The sequence below is a fragment of the Hevea brasiliensis genome, chromosome 13 (genome assembly GCF_030052815.1).
Source record: "Hevea brasiliensis isolate MT/VB/25A 57/8 chromosome 13, ASM3005281v1, whole genome shotgun sequence".
Taxonomy (NCBI): Eukaryota; Viridiplantae; Streptophyta; class Magnoliopsida; order Malpighiales; family Euphorbiaceae; genus Hevea; species Hevea brasiliensis.
This window is the reverse complement of record NC_079505.1, coordinates 84,212,995-84,226,307: the sequence shown is the minus strand read 5'-3', so window position 1 is coordinate 84,226,307 and position 13,313 is coordinate 84,212,995. Positions and strand designations below refer to the sequence as shown.

General features: G+C 31.0%; 2 protein-coding genes across 7 annotated transcripts; one reads left to right on the top strand and one right to left on the bottom strand.

Moving 5' to 3' along the window:
• The first annotated feature begins 3,661 nt into the window (after positions 1-3,661).
• Positions 3,662-9,454, top strand: LOC110671848 (SWI/SNF complex subunit SWI3A). Of its 2 annotated transcripts, none has more exons than XM_021834450.2 (7): positions 3,662-3,848; positions 3,951-4,483; positions 5,184-5,678; positions 8,185-8,354; positions 8,457-8,506; positions 8,761-8,924; positions 9,023-9,454. In XM_021834450.2, the coding sequence occupies exons 1-7, from the start codon at positions 3,662-3,664 to the stop codon at positions 9,200-9,202; spliced, it is 1,779 nt and encodes a 592-aa protein (XP_021690142.2). In that variant the 3' UTR covers positions 9,203-9,454. The 2 variants fall into 2 exon arrangements, with proteins under 2 accessions (XP_021690142.2, XP_021690141.1); XM_021834449.2 differs by having other exon boundaries at positions 3,690-3,848; positions 8,746-8,924.
• Positions 9,455-9,733: 279 nt separating this feature from the next.
• Positions 9,734-12,972, bottom strand: LOC110671849 (ACT domain-containing protein ACR6). 5 transcript variants are annotated; one of them, XM_021834453.2, is made up of 7 exons: positions 12,590-12,966; positions 12,018-12,063; positions 11,735-11,849; positions 11,583-11,650; positions 10,833-11,411; positions 10,465-10,569; positions 9,734-10,389 (listed from the first exon to the last, which is right to left on the bottom strand). In XM_021834453.2, the coding sequence occupies exons 1-7, from the start codon at positions 12,640-12,642 to the stop codon at positions 10,048-10,050; spliced, it is 1,308 nt and encodes a 435-aa protein (XP_021690145.2). In that variant the 5' UTR covers positions 12,643-12,966; the 3' UTR covers positions 9,734-10,047. The 5 variants fall into 5 exon arrangements, with proteins under 5 accessions (XP_021690145.2, XP_057988590.1, XP_057988591.1 ...); XM_058132607.1 differs by having other exon boundaries at positions 12,154-12,963; XM_058132608.1 differs by having other exon boundaries at positions 11,735-11,900; positions 12,588-12,963.
• Positions 12,973-13,313: the final 341 nt, after the last annotated feature.

The window sequence follows — 13,313 nt, the reverse complement described above, 5'->3', positions numbered from 1 at the left end:
ATTAAAATTAGTGTAAATAATCTATTTAAATTAATGTAAGAATGCAAATGACGAATGTTAGATCAATCAAAAAATTCAATTTTTTTTTAATTTCAATAGTAAACAATGGGTATGAAAATAAATAAAATTGGTTATATAGTGTTATTTTAAAAATAAATAAGAGTAATATAATAACTTACTTGACAAAATTAATTTATAAATACTTAATTTAAAGCTACTCTTTCATTTTAATTTCTTTGGGCTTATAAAATGTTCTTATAAGTACTATAAATCTTTTAAACAAATAAATCAACTTAAAATTATAGTTTATTAGCCTAGAAAGTAAGCCAAATACGTTCTAATTTTTATATTATAATTATTAATTTGAAAATGTTTTATAATTAATTTTGTATTATTCGGTTACAATCCTTAAAAATTGTAATACATTTAATTTATTTCACACGTCATCTCTAAATATTGTAAAATTATTACAAACTAAAATAAATCTATCATTTTTTTTTACTATAATTAACTTGATTGAAATTCGAATTAAAGAATTCACAATCTTAAGATGACTCCAACACCACTAAACATTCATCAATGGCAATCATGAAACTATTACCACCTCATTAAAAACAAATAATTCTATATGAATTATTCCTTACATGTATTTTAATAATAAAACAACATTTTTATAAAAATAAACCCTAACAATCAAATAAGAAATTTCCAACATAATTTTTATAAAAAATAAACCCTAATAATCAATCGAGGATTTCTCAATCCAACCATTTCTCTTTATAATACTTATTAGTAAATAATTGAATCTTGGTATATTTCATTGATTGTGGTTGTCAAATTTGATCTCATAATAGCTCTATTGCAGAGCAATATGTCCAAATGTATATGTCTTCTTCATTAATACCCTCAAACACACCATGTGTCGATAATAACGTTGGTTGTATTTAGCTCTGAGATTATTTTCTCCCTTATAATTGAGGCAAAACACACTCTGAGCTTGAAAGATTTTGCCGGATAAGTAATAACTTTTGTTAGGAGTATAAATGAATTAAAATTTGACTTGTTAATACTTGGCTCACTCGTATTGATTTAAGCTCGAGTTCTATTCGAACTTTAAAATTAAGGTTTAAGTTGGGTTCATTTGAAATATATTAAGTTTGCGTTCAGCTAGTTTTAAGTTTGTTTATTATATTAACGAGTCAATATCGAATGCGGCTTGTGTCAAGCTTGATAAGCTTGATCTCGAATTCGATAAGTTTAAGTTTGAGTTTGATAAGTTATGACTCAAGCTTGAGCTTGACTTTTATTGTAACTATTTTAACTTACAATTATTTTATTAATCTATTATTACATGAGTTTATAGTCATTAATGATATAAGATAAAAAAGAAAAAAAAAGTTTATAACACATTATAATTAATTTTAAAATAACACAAATTATAATAAACATTGTAATTTAAATAAAATTAATTGTTATTTATTATTTTAATTTAAAACTATATAATTTTAAATCAAAATTACTATATATATAAAAACTTTTAAAGCTTCATGAGAGTGTACCATATAAACTAATAAGTATACCTAAAAAATTATAATGTTACAACTCTTCTATTATAGTGCCACATAAGCTGTAAGCATGCTTAAAAAAATTAACATATGACATATCTTTCATTATATTTATTTTTAAATTTATTTATAAAATTATGTTATCATATTAAATATCAATTCTATGTAAATATTTTTAAATTTCAATTATTAAAATTAAAATTTATTTTAATATATATTTTTAAGAAATTTAAAATTTATTAAGTTTACAAATTCAAATATTATAAAACTATATTCATCATATTATATATCCTTACAATCATTTATTTTTTGTTAAAATTTTAATTACATTAAAACAAAGACGAATTACTTTTAAAAATTTATATATATAAAATTAGTTTTTCACTAAAAAAATATTTAGAAAAATTTAAATATATATTTTTAAAATCATTTCTTACATTTAAAATATAAAAATTTTAATAACGGTGTTTCTAAAATCACAAAAGTGGCATATGTATTTTCTGTCCATTTTATTTACTCTTTTATTGGTATATGTCAAATAATTTTAAGACTAATAAAAAATAATTTATTAATCAACTTATTTATTTATTAAATTTAAAATAAAATTATAATTAATTAAAATGTCATTATTATTGAAATTATATAATATAATTTGAAAATATAAAATATAGTAAAATATATATTAAATTATATTATTAAAATAAAATAATAAATAATTTATTCAATACACGAGTAAAATGACTAATTATATAATAAAATAATAATTTTATATAAAATATTTTAAATAAAATTACAATCCAATAATAAATTGATAAGTATATTTTTGTGGCCATCAATGAATAAACATATAAGCATCGGTGCGTGACTTTTTTTTGTTAGATTTAAAAAATTTGTAATTAAAAAAAAACAAGATTTTTTTTTGACAAAAATTAGACTTATTCAAATTTAATAAATAAATATATACTAACTGAGTAATTATCTGTTTGGCATTATGGATTATGAGTAAAAAACTGTGTTCTGAAAAATAATATTTTAAATTTTATTTAAAAAATAATTTAAAAAATTCAATTATTTTATTTTTTATGATTAAAATTATTAAATTTAGTATTTTTTATTATTAATATATTAAAAAATATTTTTAAATAGTAACTTTAACAGAAATGCTAATTGGATTCAAAAGATTGTTTTTGAAAATATTAAGGCACATTTAAACGTTCTCGTTAAGGGAAGCAGAGAAAATAGGGAATAAGAGAGTATTTAATTCATATGTCGGGTATAATTAATAGTTGATAGATATCTAAATAGGTAAATTAGAGTATTTGATAAGTTTAAAAAAATAAAGCTGAGTAACTGATATAATACTCATTAGTTACAGTTTGTATCAATTTTATTTTTAAAACTATTTCTCATAAGCTGATTTGATTTTTTATCTTGATTATATTATATTTTTTAATTTAACTCTAAAATTAATATTATTAATATTTTTTATTTACAATTTTAAAATTCTAATTAATACATTCAATTTTGTTAAAATATTTTTATTAATAATATAAAATATAAAATAATTATTTACATCAAAAAACTTAAAATTAATTATAAATTTTCTCTTTATCAATAATAAAAATTATTTTTATTATTTTATCTATATTTTTAAAACTATTTAATTTTTTTAAATTAAATTATTATTTTTATTTTAATAATAAAATAAATATTATAATAGATTAATAATTATATATTTATTTTACTAATATAATATATTAAATTAAAAATAATATATTTAATTTAATAATAAAATAAATAATATAATATATATTTACACCTATTTTAAAAATAAAATAAATTATATGATATATATTTTTATTAATTATTTTATATATAAATAATAACATTTAAATATAATTTTATTAAATATTTAATATAAATTAATTATTATTAATTAATTATTATTTATTATTAATTATTAATTAATAGTAATAAATATTAATTAGGAATTATCAGTCCTGTTAAATAGTTAAACCAAGTAGAGCTTAAGAAAAAAAAAAAAAAAGGGCCGATTTGCTGTAGCAAAAGTCATCTCATCGGTAGGTGATTCAAACATGCACGTGCCTTGTGATACTAGACTAACCAATTTCCCTCTGACAATATTACATCCAGCAAATTACCATACCGGACTCAGCTCGCCCACTAGGTCCATAATGGAGGCAAAGCTTCACGACCCGGATCCAAGACCGACCCGGACAGGCGAACCAGAGCTCGATCTCTACACCATCCCTAGCTACTCCAGTGAGTCGCTTCGTCTCTCCTGTTTGTTTCCTTAGATAAAAGTTTCTCAGGAAACCTCAGAACTTTTCTTTCTTCTTTTGGTTTTATGTTTTTGTTTCTCAGGCTGGTTTTCGTGGGACGATATCCACGAAACAGAAAGAGCCGGGTTGAGAGAGTTCTTCGATGGAAGCTCGATCACAAGAACCCCAAAAATCTACAAAGAATACAGGGACTTTATCATCAACAAGTACCGTGAAGATCCTTCTAGAAGGCTTACTTTCACGGAGATTCGCAAGTCACTGGTCGGCGACGTTACGTTGCTCCACAAGGTGTTTCAATTCCTGGACAAGTGGGGATTGATAAACTTCGGTGCGATTTCGACTCGCTACGATGATTTGGAGAGGGAGGAAACGGGTAAGTTTAGGGTTGAGGACGGTCCTCCGAATGGCGTGCGGGTTGTGGCTATGCCGAATTCTCTGAAGCCGCTCTCGGTGCCGCAAGGTGCGGCAGGTAATGCGGATATTGATGAGAATGGATTGAAATTGCCGCCGTTAACTTCCTATTCGAATGTGTTTGGTGAGCTGAGGAAGCAAAAGGGGCTTCTGTGTGGGAATTGTAGTGAAAGTTGTGATTCAGGGCTGTACGAATATACTAAGGTATTATAAATTGTCTTCATTTTTAGCTCTAGATTGTTTTGCTTGAATTATTATATCATCTAATTTCATTTAACTTAGGTTTTTTTTTTTTTTTTTTTTTTTTTTTCTTCTCTTTCTTTTATGTTTATGTTATTTTTCTATTACAGATTATATAATCTGACTATTCAAGTTGTTAAGATGTAATTGGTGGCTTCGTGCACCAATAGAATTTTTCATTTAATCTGATTAGGTGATTCTTTATCATAGGGACCGTCAATTTGGTAGTCTTTACCCTTGTTTATTTCAAGTGTACTGCATCTAAACTCTCAACCTAGGCTGGTTAGGGAGAAGATTAGCTCAATACTTTATATGGGTAATTCTAGGGTGCCTCTCTTAGCTTTCCCGGAAAAAAAGGTTTACTTCCCTGATTAACCTTATCTGCTCGATACTAATGAAAGGCTATTTTTGCTTGTCCTTGTGGCAGAGTTTGGCGATTTTGCACTTTGCAATGTTTGTGTAACTGAACCTACCTAGTGAAATTTCATATGAGTTTTGTATGTTTGGAAAATGATTTACTTGCATTTGTGGGCCACTGCATCCTTGTGGCTCCCTTCCTTTTGGCAAGTTCATGTTTGGAAGCATCGTCCCTCTCCTATGTTTTGTTTCTTGGTGGTGAATTTGTCTATTTTAGTTTATTTTTTACTAACAATCACATCTGCAGGGCTGTTATGTACTTTGTATTAAATGTTTCAAAGATGGAAGTTATGGAGAAAACAAGTCCAAGGATGACTTTAAGTTGATTGACAATGTTGATAGCAGCAGTACAAATGAAGCTGTTTGGACTGAGGCAGAGACTTTACTTCTTTTAGAATCTATTCTGAAGCATGGGGATGACTGGGATCTTGTTGCTCAAGATGTTCAAACCAAGACCAAACTTGATTGCATTTCTAAGTTAATTGAGCTGCCATTTGGGGATCTTATATTGAGTTCTGCATATAGAAATGGTAATTTGAGTGTACCAGGTGGGGACGTAAACAACTCAAAACAAGTTCCATTATCTTCATCTGAACATCAAGACACAGTAAAGGATGAGGATTTAATGCTTGACCAGACAAATGTGAATGAACAGAATGGAGATGCAGTGGATGAAGGACCTCCATTGAAAAGAAAACGAACCACTTTTCTTTCAGATGCTGGTAGTTCTTTGATGAAACAGGTAGGAATTGTTTCCTGTAAGTACCATCAGAATTGAAACTTTGAATCCGTATAACTTCTTGGAATACATTAAATATTTGTAATTGATTTTATGTTTTTGTTATATCTGGATGCATGAAATAATTTTTGAAGGAAGTCATATGCCTTCCCTTTGCACATTATGATTGAAAAGGTTGGCAATGAACTCAACTAAACTAAGTTTTAATCCTAAACTAGTTGGGGTTAACCATATGAACCCTTTTCCTCCATTCCTCCGGTTTTAGGGCTACATCTTTAAAATAAAATAAAGTATTTATGTAACATACTCTTCCTTAGTTTTTGTTTTATATAATTCTAATTTTTAGACTTCAGAAAAAAAAAATGTTGATGAGTTCAGGTATCATCTCCGTACCTTGAGATTGTTTACCCGGAGATTGTTTTCCCATCTTAACACATATAGGTAATGTTTGGTATAAATGAATTCCATAAAATTTTGTAGAATTTATTTGTAAATATAAAATTTTAGTATTTTGTTTAAATAGAAATTCATTTGGAATTTTTAATAATCAATTTCATGTAATTTATTGTAACTAAACTAAATTCTATAAAAATTGATAGAATTTGCAAATGAATTCTAAATATAAAATCATATATATTTCAAGTGAGAAAATTATCCTTTTATTATATATTATTTTATTTTATTTTATTTATTCTAAATACAATATTCATTTCATTTTAAATGAATTTCATATTTATATAAAATATACCAAACAAAGAAATTTATTTGTAAATGAATTTTATCAAGAAATTTATTTACAAATGAAATAAATTTTACCATAGAATTAAACTAAATAGGGTCGTAGATGATGATAATATGATATATAGTAAGCAAGATGGTCATAGACAACTCCATGTGTGTGATTTCTAGGTACATTAGGCTATGTTTGGTATGATGTAATCAAAGTTGTAATATAGTTGTGATTGCATTGCATATTTAATTATGTTGTTGGATAACACATAAAAATTTGATTTAATAGAATGACAATTATATAATATGTTCAATTATGTTTAAAGTAAAATAATGATCTTTACATACAAAAATAGATGTAATCATGATTACTTATTTTATTTTATTTTTTTTCATTTATTGTCATCACTAACACCGCTTTCACAATTACCACCACCCTGTTACCGATACCACCTTGTTACCACCATCGCTCTCATTACCACCACCACCACTACCTTATTACCACCATCGCTATCAACATTACCACCACCACCACTTGATTACCACTATCACTATTTAGCCACTGCTACCTCAACCATTGCCTGGCCATCATCATCAGTATTACCTCACCTTGTCATCACTATTACTTAACCACTGTTGTTGCCGCCACCCGACTATCAATTATTGCAACCATTACCGCTTATTATTAACATTATAAATAAATTAAATATTAAAATCAAAATTATCATTATATTACGCTGCCTATATTTTTATTTTACAACTAAATATAGGAATGTAATGGCAATTATATATTACATTACATAATTGATTGCATTGCATTACATTACGTTCTATCAAACATAACCTTAAAGCACAGGATGAGAATTAAAAGGAAATATGTTATGGGCCTTATCTCTTTGTACCAACACTCTGCCAACATTCTCATTCTTGTTAAAGACCTCTTATCCCGTCACAGCTTTATTAGTTCAAAACTCTCCTTTTCCATTTCTAAGGTGACTAAGAACTTTCTCTTAAGGATTTTATGGAAAAGAGTATCCCCGAATTTGGTCTGAGAAGTCCTGAAAAAATCCAACTTCTTATTGATGGCTTGGGAAGCTCTGAACAAGCTGAATATTACATGACCTTGTATGATGATAGGAGTGCCATTGTTGCTGAACAAAGGCAAATATTTCTAGTTTATATCTGTAGCTCATATAATAACTCCTTAAAATGCCCAGACTCTTAATTTTTCATGAGCTTGCTGTACATCATACTGATAATAAGGGAACATCATGATTAAGTGAGACCTGTAAACTGTTTGCTGAAATTAATGAATGGAAATGTAATTAATCTAAATCAGGTGAGAAACTGCCAAATGCGTCATAATCGATGGACCAAGTGATTTTGGTCTTGATTCTGGCATTGGAATATATGAATGAAACCAAAATTTCAACTAGAGCTATTATTAGAGATGGTGGTAAGCATGTAATTTGGTATCTCTTGAGAAGGAGAATAACTGGGGGTGAATGACTGCAACATGGTGTTGGTATGTTCTCTAACAGGTCATTTACCCTTTCTTGTCATTGGTGTGATGTGCTGTTGTTGCAGGTGCATGATTGGGCAATTCACTGCAGAATCAAATAATATTGTTAGGTTTTTTGGATAAGAGTTTGAGTAGATGCTACAGATCCTAGTGTGAATATAGGCTTATCAAATATAAATTAGGATGTGTTTTTTGATGCAGATTTCTCATCTTACATAGTTATGTTTTATGAGATATAATTTTCAATTTTTCCATCAGGCAGCTCTTATCTCAACCATAACCGGCCCTGATATTGCAGCTGCTGCAGCTGAGGCTGCTTTTGCAGCACTTTGTGATCAAACCTCATGTCCAAGGGAGATTTTTGATGGCAAGGATGATTTTCCAACTAATGGGTTGTGGTCTCCTATTGTCCATTCCAAGCCAGAAAGGTGATTTATTTCTATAATTTTGATCTGCTGATGCTCATAAGCATATTGTTTATATCATGATTCTTTGCTAAATGTTTTTCTTTTTGCATTTTCTTTGTTAAGAGCCCATCAGGTTGAAGACTCAGAGATAAAGGAGAGGTCCACTCAATCAGGTAAATGCAGTTGTGCAAATGGTCTGGATGATATCCGGAGATAACTAAATGAATAATAGAGTTTACCTATTCTAAGATTTGCCATATATGCCTACATGATACTTTGGTGTTCTTTGTTTAGTAAAAGTTTGATTAAAAACTATCAACCATGTTAGTGTATATGTGGTTCTATTAATAGCTTCTTTAATGTTTGCTCAGCTCTTTCCCTTTGTTTTTATTGCATATTGTTAATCATGCAGCTTCATCCTTTTCAGAAACTCAGGAGACATCTCCAGGGCAGAATAACATACCTTTAACTTTGCGACTTAGAACTGCAATTGCAACAGCTCTAGGGGCAGCTGCTGCTCATGCCAAACTATTGGCTGATAAGGAAGACCAAGAAATTGAAAATTTGGTGACAACAATAATTGAGACACAGGTAGGTCATTTTGCTACTTTGTTTTCTGTAATGTAGATTCTACAATGAATGAGGCAAGCGGTGATTAATGTTTGTTCCTTGCGTGGTTGCAATAATAGTTGAGGAAATTGCATTACAAAATCAACTGTTTTGACAATCTGGAGCTCATAATGGAGAAGGAATATGCAGAATTGGAGGATTTGAAAGAGTCATTAATTGAGGAGAGGATTGATGTCTTACAGAGGGCAATTGCTGCTGGGATGCCTAAATGGCGGGATCATACTTGTGTGAAATCATAGTGGTAGTTTATTTTGATGTAGCCCTAATGTGTTGTAAAGAAGTGGTAAAATGGACTAGATTTAACATTGATTTTTCTGGAATATCATTGTGCGCTAGAGTCTAATTTTCCAGTGTATCAAATTTCTTAACCCACTGTAGCTGAATTTGTAATTAGGCTGATGAACATAAACCGGTATGCAACACTGCGACTAATTAATTATAACCCCCTGGGATGCTAATCTCTATTCTAATGTAGTTCATTTGCATGTTTACTGCTTTTCTTTGTGAAATATTTGATGTTACTTTCAGTTACAGTGTTATGCCCTTTTTTCTTCCTTGAAAGTAACAATTTCTGCCATAATCAAGTTTATTTTAGAGTTATTTGCTGTTGGTATTGCGATGATCTCAAGGTGGGATCCGCATTGATAAAAGACGATAGCATGTTGTTTTGTCGTGTGAAAACTGTAAGAATGAAGAGTGCCAGAGGAAAATTGTCCCCAGGTCTCCGAAGATAATCAAAATATGGGAGGAAAATAGAACCGGGAGAAAAATGGTAGATAAGGTACAGAAATCTCTTCAGTGAATATACCATAAACATATTGAGCAGACTGATTCTAATTGACCTTAAAAAACATATTTTTCTTTTCCTTTTCTTTGAGAGATAAGTTTCTGTACAATCTCTCTTGTTTCTGTACAACCCAAATTCAATGTCTTCATGAACTGTGTAAGAGGCCAATTGAAATGACGAGAACCTTCCAAGTAATTTCAAAATACAATCAAATCTTTGAGATGAGAGTATGAAGTGTCTTTTCTGTTGTGCTTCTTTCCCTTTTCATCGTAATTAGTATCGTGTGATAGTAGCAAACTATGAGTAAGATTTAATGAGTCCAAAATTTTGGAAACTTCGACATCTGAAAAGGGTCCCAAAAAGGAAACTTCTAGGCGTCTCCTTGGGAGATTCCGGTAGCACATTTGATTTCCCTCTCACATGTAAAACAGTTTTTCCGATTTGTTGCTGAATCAAAAGGACAATTTTGGGGTCAACAGGGTCCCCTGACACATCTGTGACAAAGAAACTATCTTTTGCTTTTCCATCCTTCGTCGAAATTTCGGCTCTTCTAATGCTCAAGCCGTTTTCGCGAAGTATCCTCGTGATATCCGAAAGGAGTCCAAAGCGGTCATCTGTGCACATCTCTAGTTCTAGTCCCTGCAGGAGATGGGAATGATCATTATTTGGAGGACATGACAAAAATATAAAGCAAGCCAAGCAGTAAAGCAATACCTCTGATGATCGCCTCTCAATTGCTGCCTCAAGACACTCTGTAACCCGTTGTCGTTCAGCTTCTGAACTTATGGGCAGTCCATCCACATGCCTGATATAATACTCCTGCAAAATTCTAGAGTTTAAAATAAAGCCAATGCAGTAAAGATGATAAGCTAATAATTAACTGGTTTTTATGCTCTGAATCGCATTAAACCTTATCCAATATCAGGATAAAAGAGAAGTCTATTGTTTTTAACTTTTCTGGTTTACAAATCAACGGAAGAGGATCTTGAGCTTGGAACGTTGGATTCATCTATCTAAAGGCCTGGGGATCTCTTTTTCCTGCTAAGGAACTTCATTGTAACGGGATGGGATTAAAAAAGTACCTGATAAGCTTCCTTTCTACCAGTAATGACTGTTCCATGGAACACCTCATACTGCATGTCTGTTAGAGCGAATACAGTGTCAAACAATAGCTTTGGCCGGTCTATGCACCTTACTGTAACAACTGTGTAATCTCTGTCAGCGCAATCGGACACATTAACATAGGGTCCTGTGCTGTTTTCATTTACACTCTCAAGCTTTTCAAAGTCCCTAGCTGCAAACATCATCTGGTGCAATCTTCTCCCTGTGTGCGTTTCCTCGGGAGACGAAATGCATATTATTGCGCTCCTAAAATTCCCGTTTGCTCTTAGGACATTAGAAAGCAGTTCCTTTATCAGAGAGAGCCGCTTAGGGTCTTCGATAGCACTCCCAGTTGACTGTTCTGTAATGTGCATTACAGCTGCTGCTCTAGCATTGTGTGTCCAAATCTCAGCATTTACCACGTTACATCCCAGATCAGTCAGTACTGCAGATACATCTGACAGCAAACCAGGCCTATCTGTGCCAGATAGTTCAATTGAGGTATACTCTCCAATAGAACTCCTTATTGAATTAACCACGGATGCATCAATTTCAAGCGCCTGCCAAATTGATTAAAACAGGTGCATTGTAAGGATCATTTAGCTTACATGCCTTGCTTGGTTTAAAAGAAGTTAAGTTTACTCTCAGTACAACTTGGACAGTGAAGAAGTACAGTTCAATATTAAGTTTGCTTTGAGCAGTGAACAGCGGAAAAGCCAAATATCAAATACCTTCTGTATGTAATTCAGAACCCTTTCATCTTCAGCTTTGTTCCCATCATTACCAGTCACGTAAAACACTGAATTTTGAAATCCATGAGATTGAAGGAACTAAGCGATAATTTCTTCAAGGTGCAGTTCTCAATTAACAAATTTAACCTTACCATCCATGAACCACACTCCATCACGGGATATGTAAGCTTTTGTTATCACAAGGTTTAGGTCTGTGAGGACTTGAACAACTTCAAGGAGAGTACCATGCCTATTGACAGTATCCACCTACACAAGAAAACTGCCCAATTGAAATTTTTTACAGGCAGTATGTGCTGCCTGAAAAAGTACACAAAAAATAACAGTAGAAAGACAATTTAGTTGGCTTGCTAGCTAATTTGAACCTGTTTGTTCAAGCACATTTCAACTTATTGTAAATATTAATTCAAGGTGTACCTTTATAACTGTGGCGTGCTCACTAGCATCATTGTCAATCACAACTCTGCAACCACAAAAGCATATTTCATTCAATGAGAAGTGTATTTACAGAAACAATAAAAATAAGGTACTTTGTAGAGAAATTTTGGCATACAGTTTGTGCTAATAGGACACAGCGCCTTGACATCACCAATCATAGAAACAATTAGTAAAGGTAGACTGTTGAGCAAATTACTAAAACACTTTAGCTTCAATGAAAGGAGCTGGGTAAAAACGAGAAGGTATCATTTCATCAACTAAAACAGAACAAGAATCGATAATGATAAACAACTGAAACAAGATGTAATCGAAGTTCAAAGATGAATGTCTTCTTAAGACAGAATGCAAAACCTTCAAAATGCCAGCAAGCTATAAAAATGACAAAGAAAAAAAAGCAGAAGAGAAACAGAAACGTAAAAGGAAACATTAAAAAGGCCTATTAAGATCTCTTGTGACTTCTCAAAAGAAAAAATTTGTGTCCGTGAAAGGAAGGGAGATAAAGAAAAACCAGTAATTACTAATAATGTACAATTGAGAGAGAAATAGAACACCTAGGAGAGTTCATTCTCCTGATGAGCTTTGCATACTCATCACCATCATCCATTTCTGGGTTTCAGGTATCTCCACAAAACCCAACTAAAATTTGAAGAATAATTATTAACCCACAGCACCGCAACCTGCTAAATGTATCAGAGACTTGTATCCACGAGGAAGAAAGAGTGAAAATTAATGAAAACAGGAAGTGGTATAACTATTTATGATAAGAGAGAAGAAACCTGAAAGAAAGGCGGTTAATTTACCCGCAAGCTGGCTAACGTACAATGCCAGTAGTGTTTTATATAGTAGTGGATGGATATAACAGTTGAGACGTTACCTATAGAGTAATTAAATCTGTCCTGTCCTCTAAAGATCTTGTAGGTGAAATTTCTCATTTTCCTAATCCAACTATCCTTTTTCTTCATTATCTTTGAGCTGGACACCACCATATATATTCATCGTTAGAGGAAGTTTAATTACCATTATCTCCTTGATGCTTTAGGTAGTTAATCTGTGATTACTGATTAGAATGAGATTATCAACTTCTTAAGCAGTGGATAAGGTTGTGGATAGGATACTTAACGTACGAAAGCTAAGAGACTGAAGACAATGATGCTGCAACTGATTTGGGATAATTTCCCCTCTCTTTGTTTCCAGGATAGTGATAGAAAAATTATGAACGTGGCAATATCAAGTGAGCGCACAACATGCCACAAAGGCTAAAGACTCTGTTGCACG

Coding starts and splice junctions, on each gene's coding strand:
- LOC110671848 (XM_021834450.2), top strand. CDS start 3,662: ATGCACGTGCCTTGTGATACTAGACTAACCAATTTCCCTCTGACAATA. Junction 4,484..5,183: donor GGCTGTACGAATATACTAAG/GTATTATAAATT, acceptor TCACATCTGCAG/GGCTGTTATGTACTTTGTAT. Junction 5,679..8,184: donor GTAGTTCTTTGATGAAACAG/GTAGGAATTGTT, acceptor TTTTTCCATCAG/GCAGCTCTTATCTCAACCAT.
- LOC110671849 (XM_021834452.2), bottom strand. CDS start 12,642: ATGGATGATGGTGATGAGTATGCAAAGCTCATCAGGAGAATGAACTCT. Junction 12,064..12,589: donor AGGAGAATGAACTCTCCTAG/GTGTTCTATTTC, acceptor TTGTGGTTGCAG/AGTTGTGATTGACAATGATG. Junction 10,570..10,832: donor GTAGAAAGGAAGCTTATCAG/GTACTTTTTTAA, acceptor AGAATTTTGCAG/GAGTATTATATCAGGCATGT.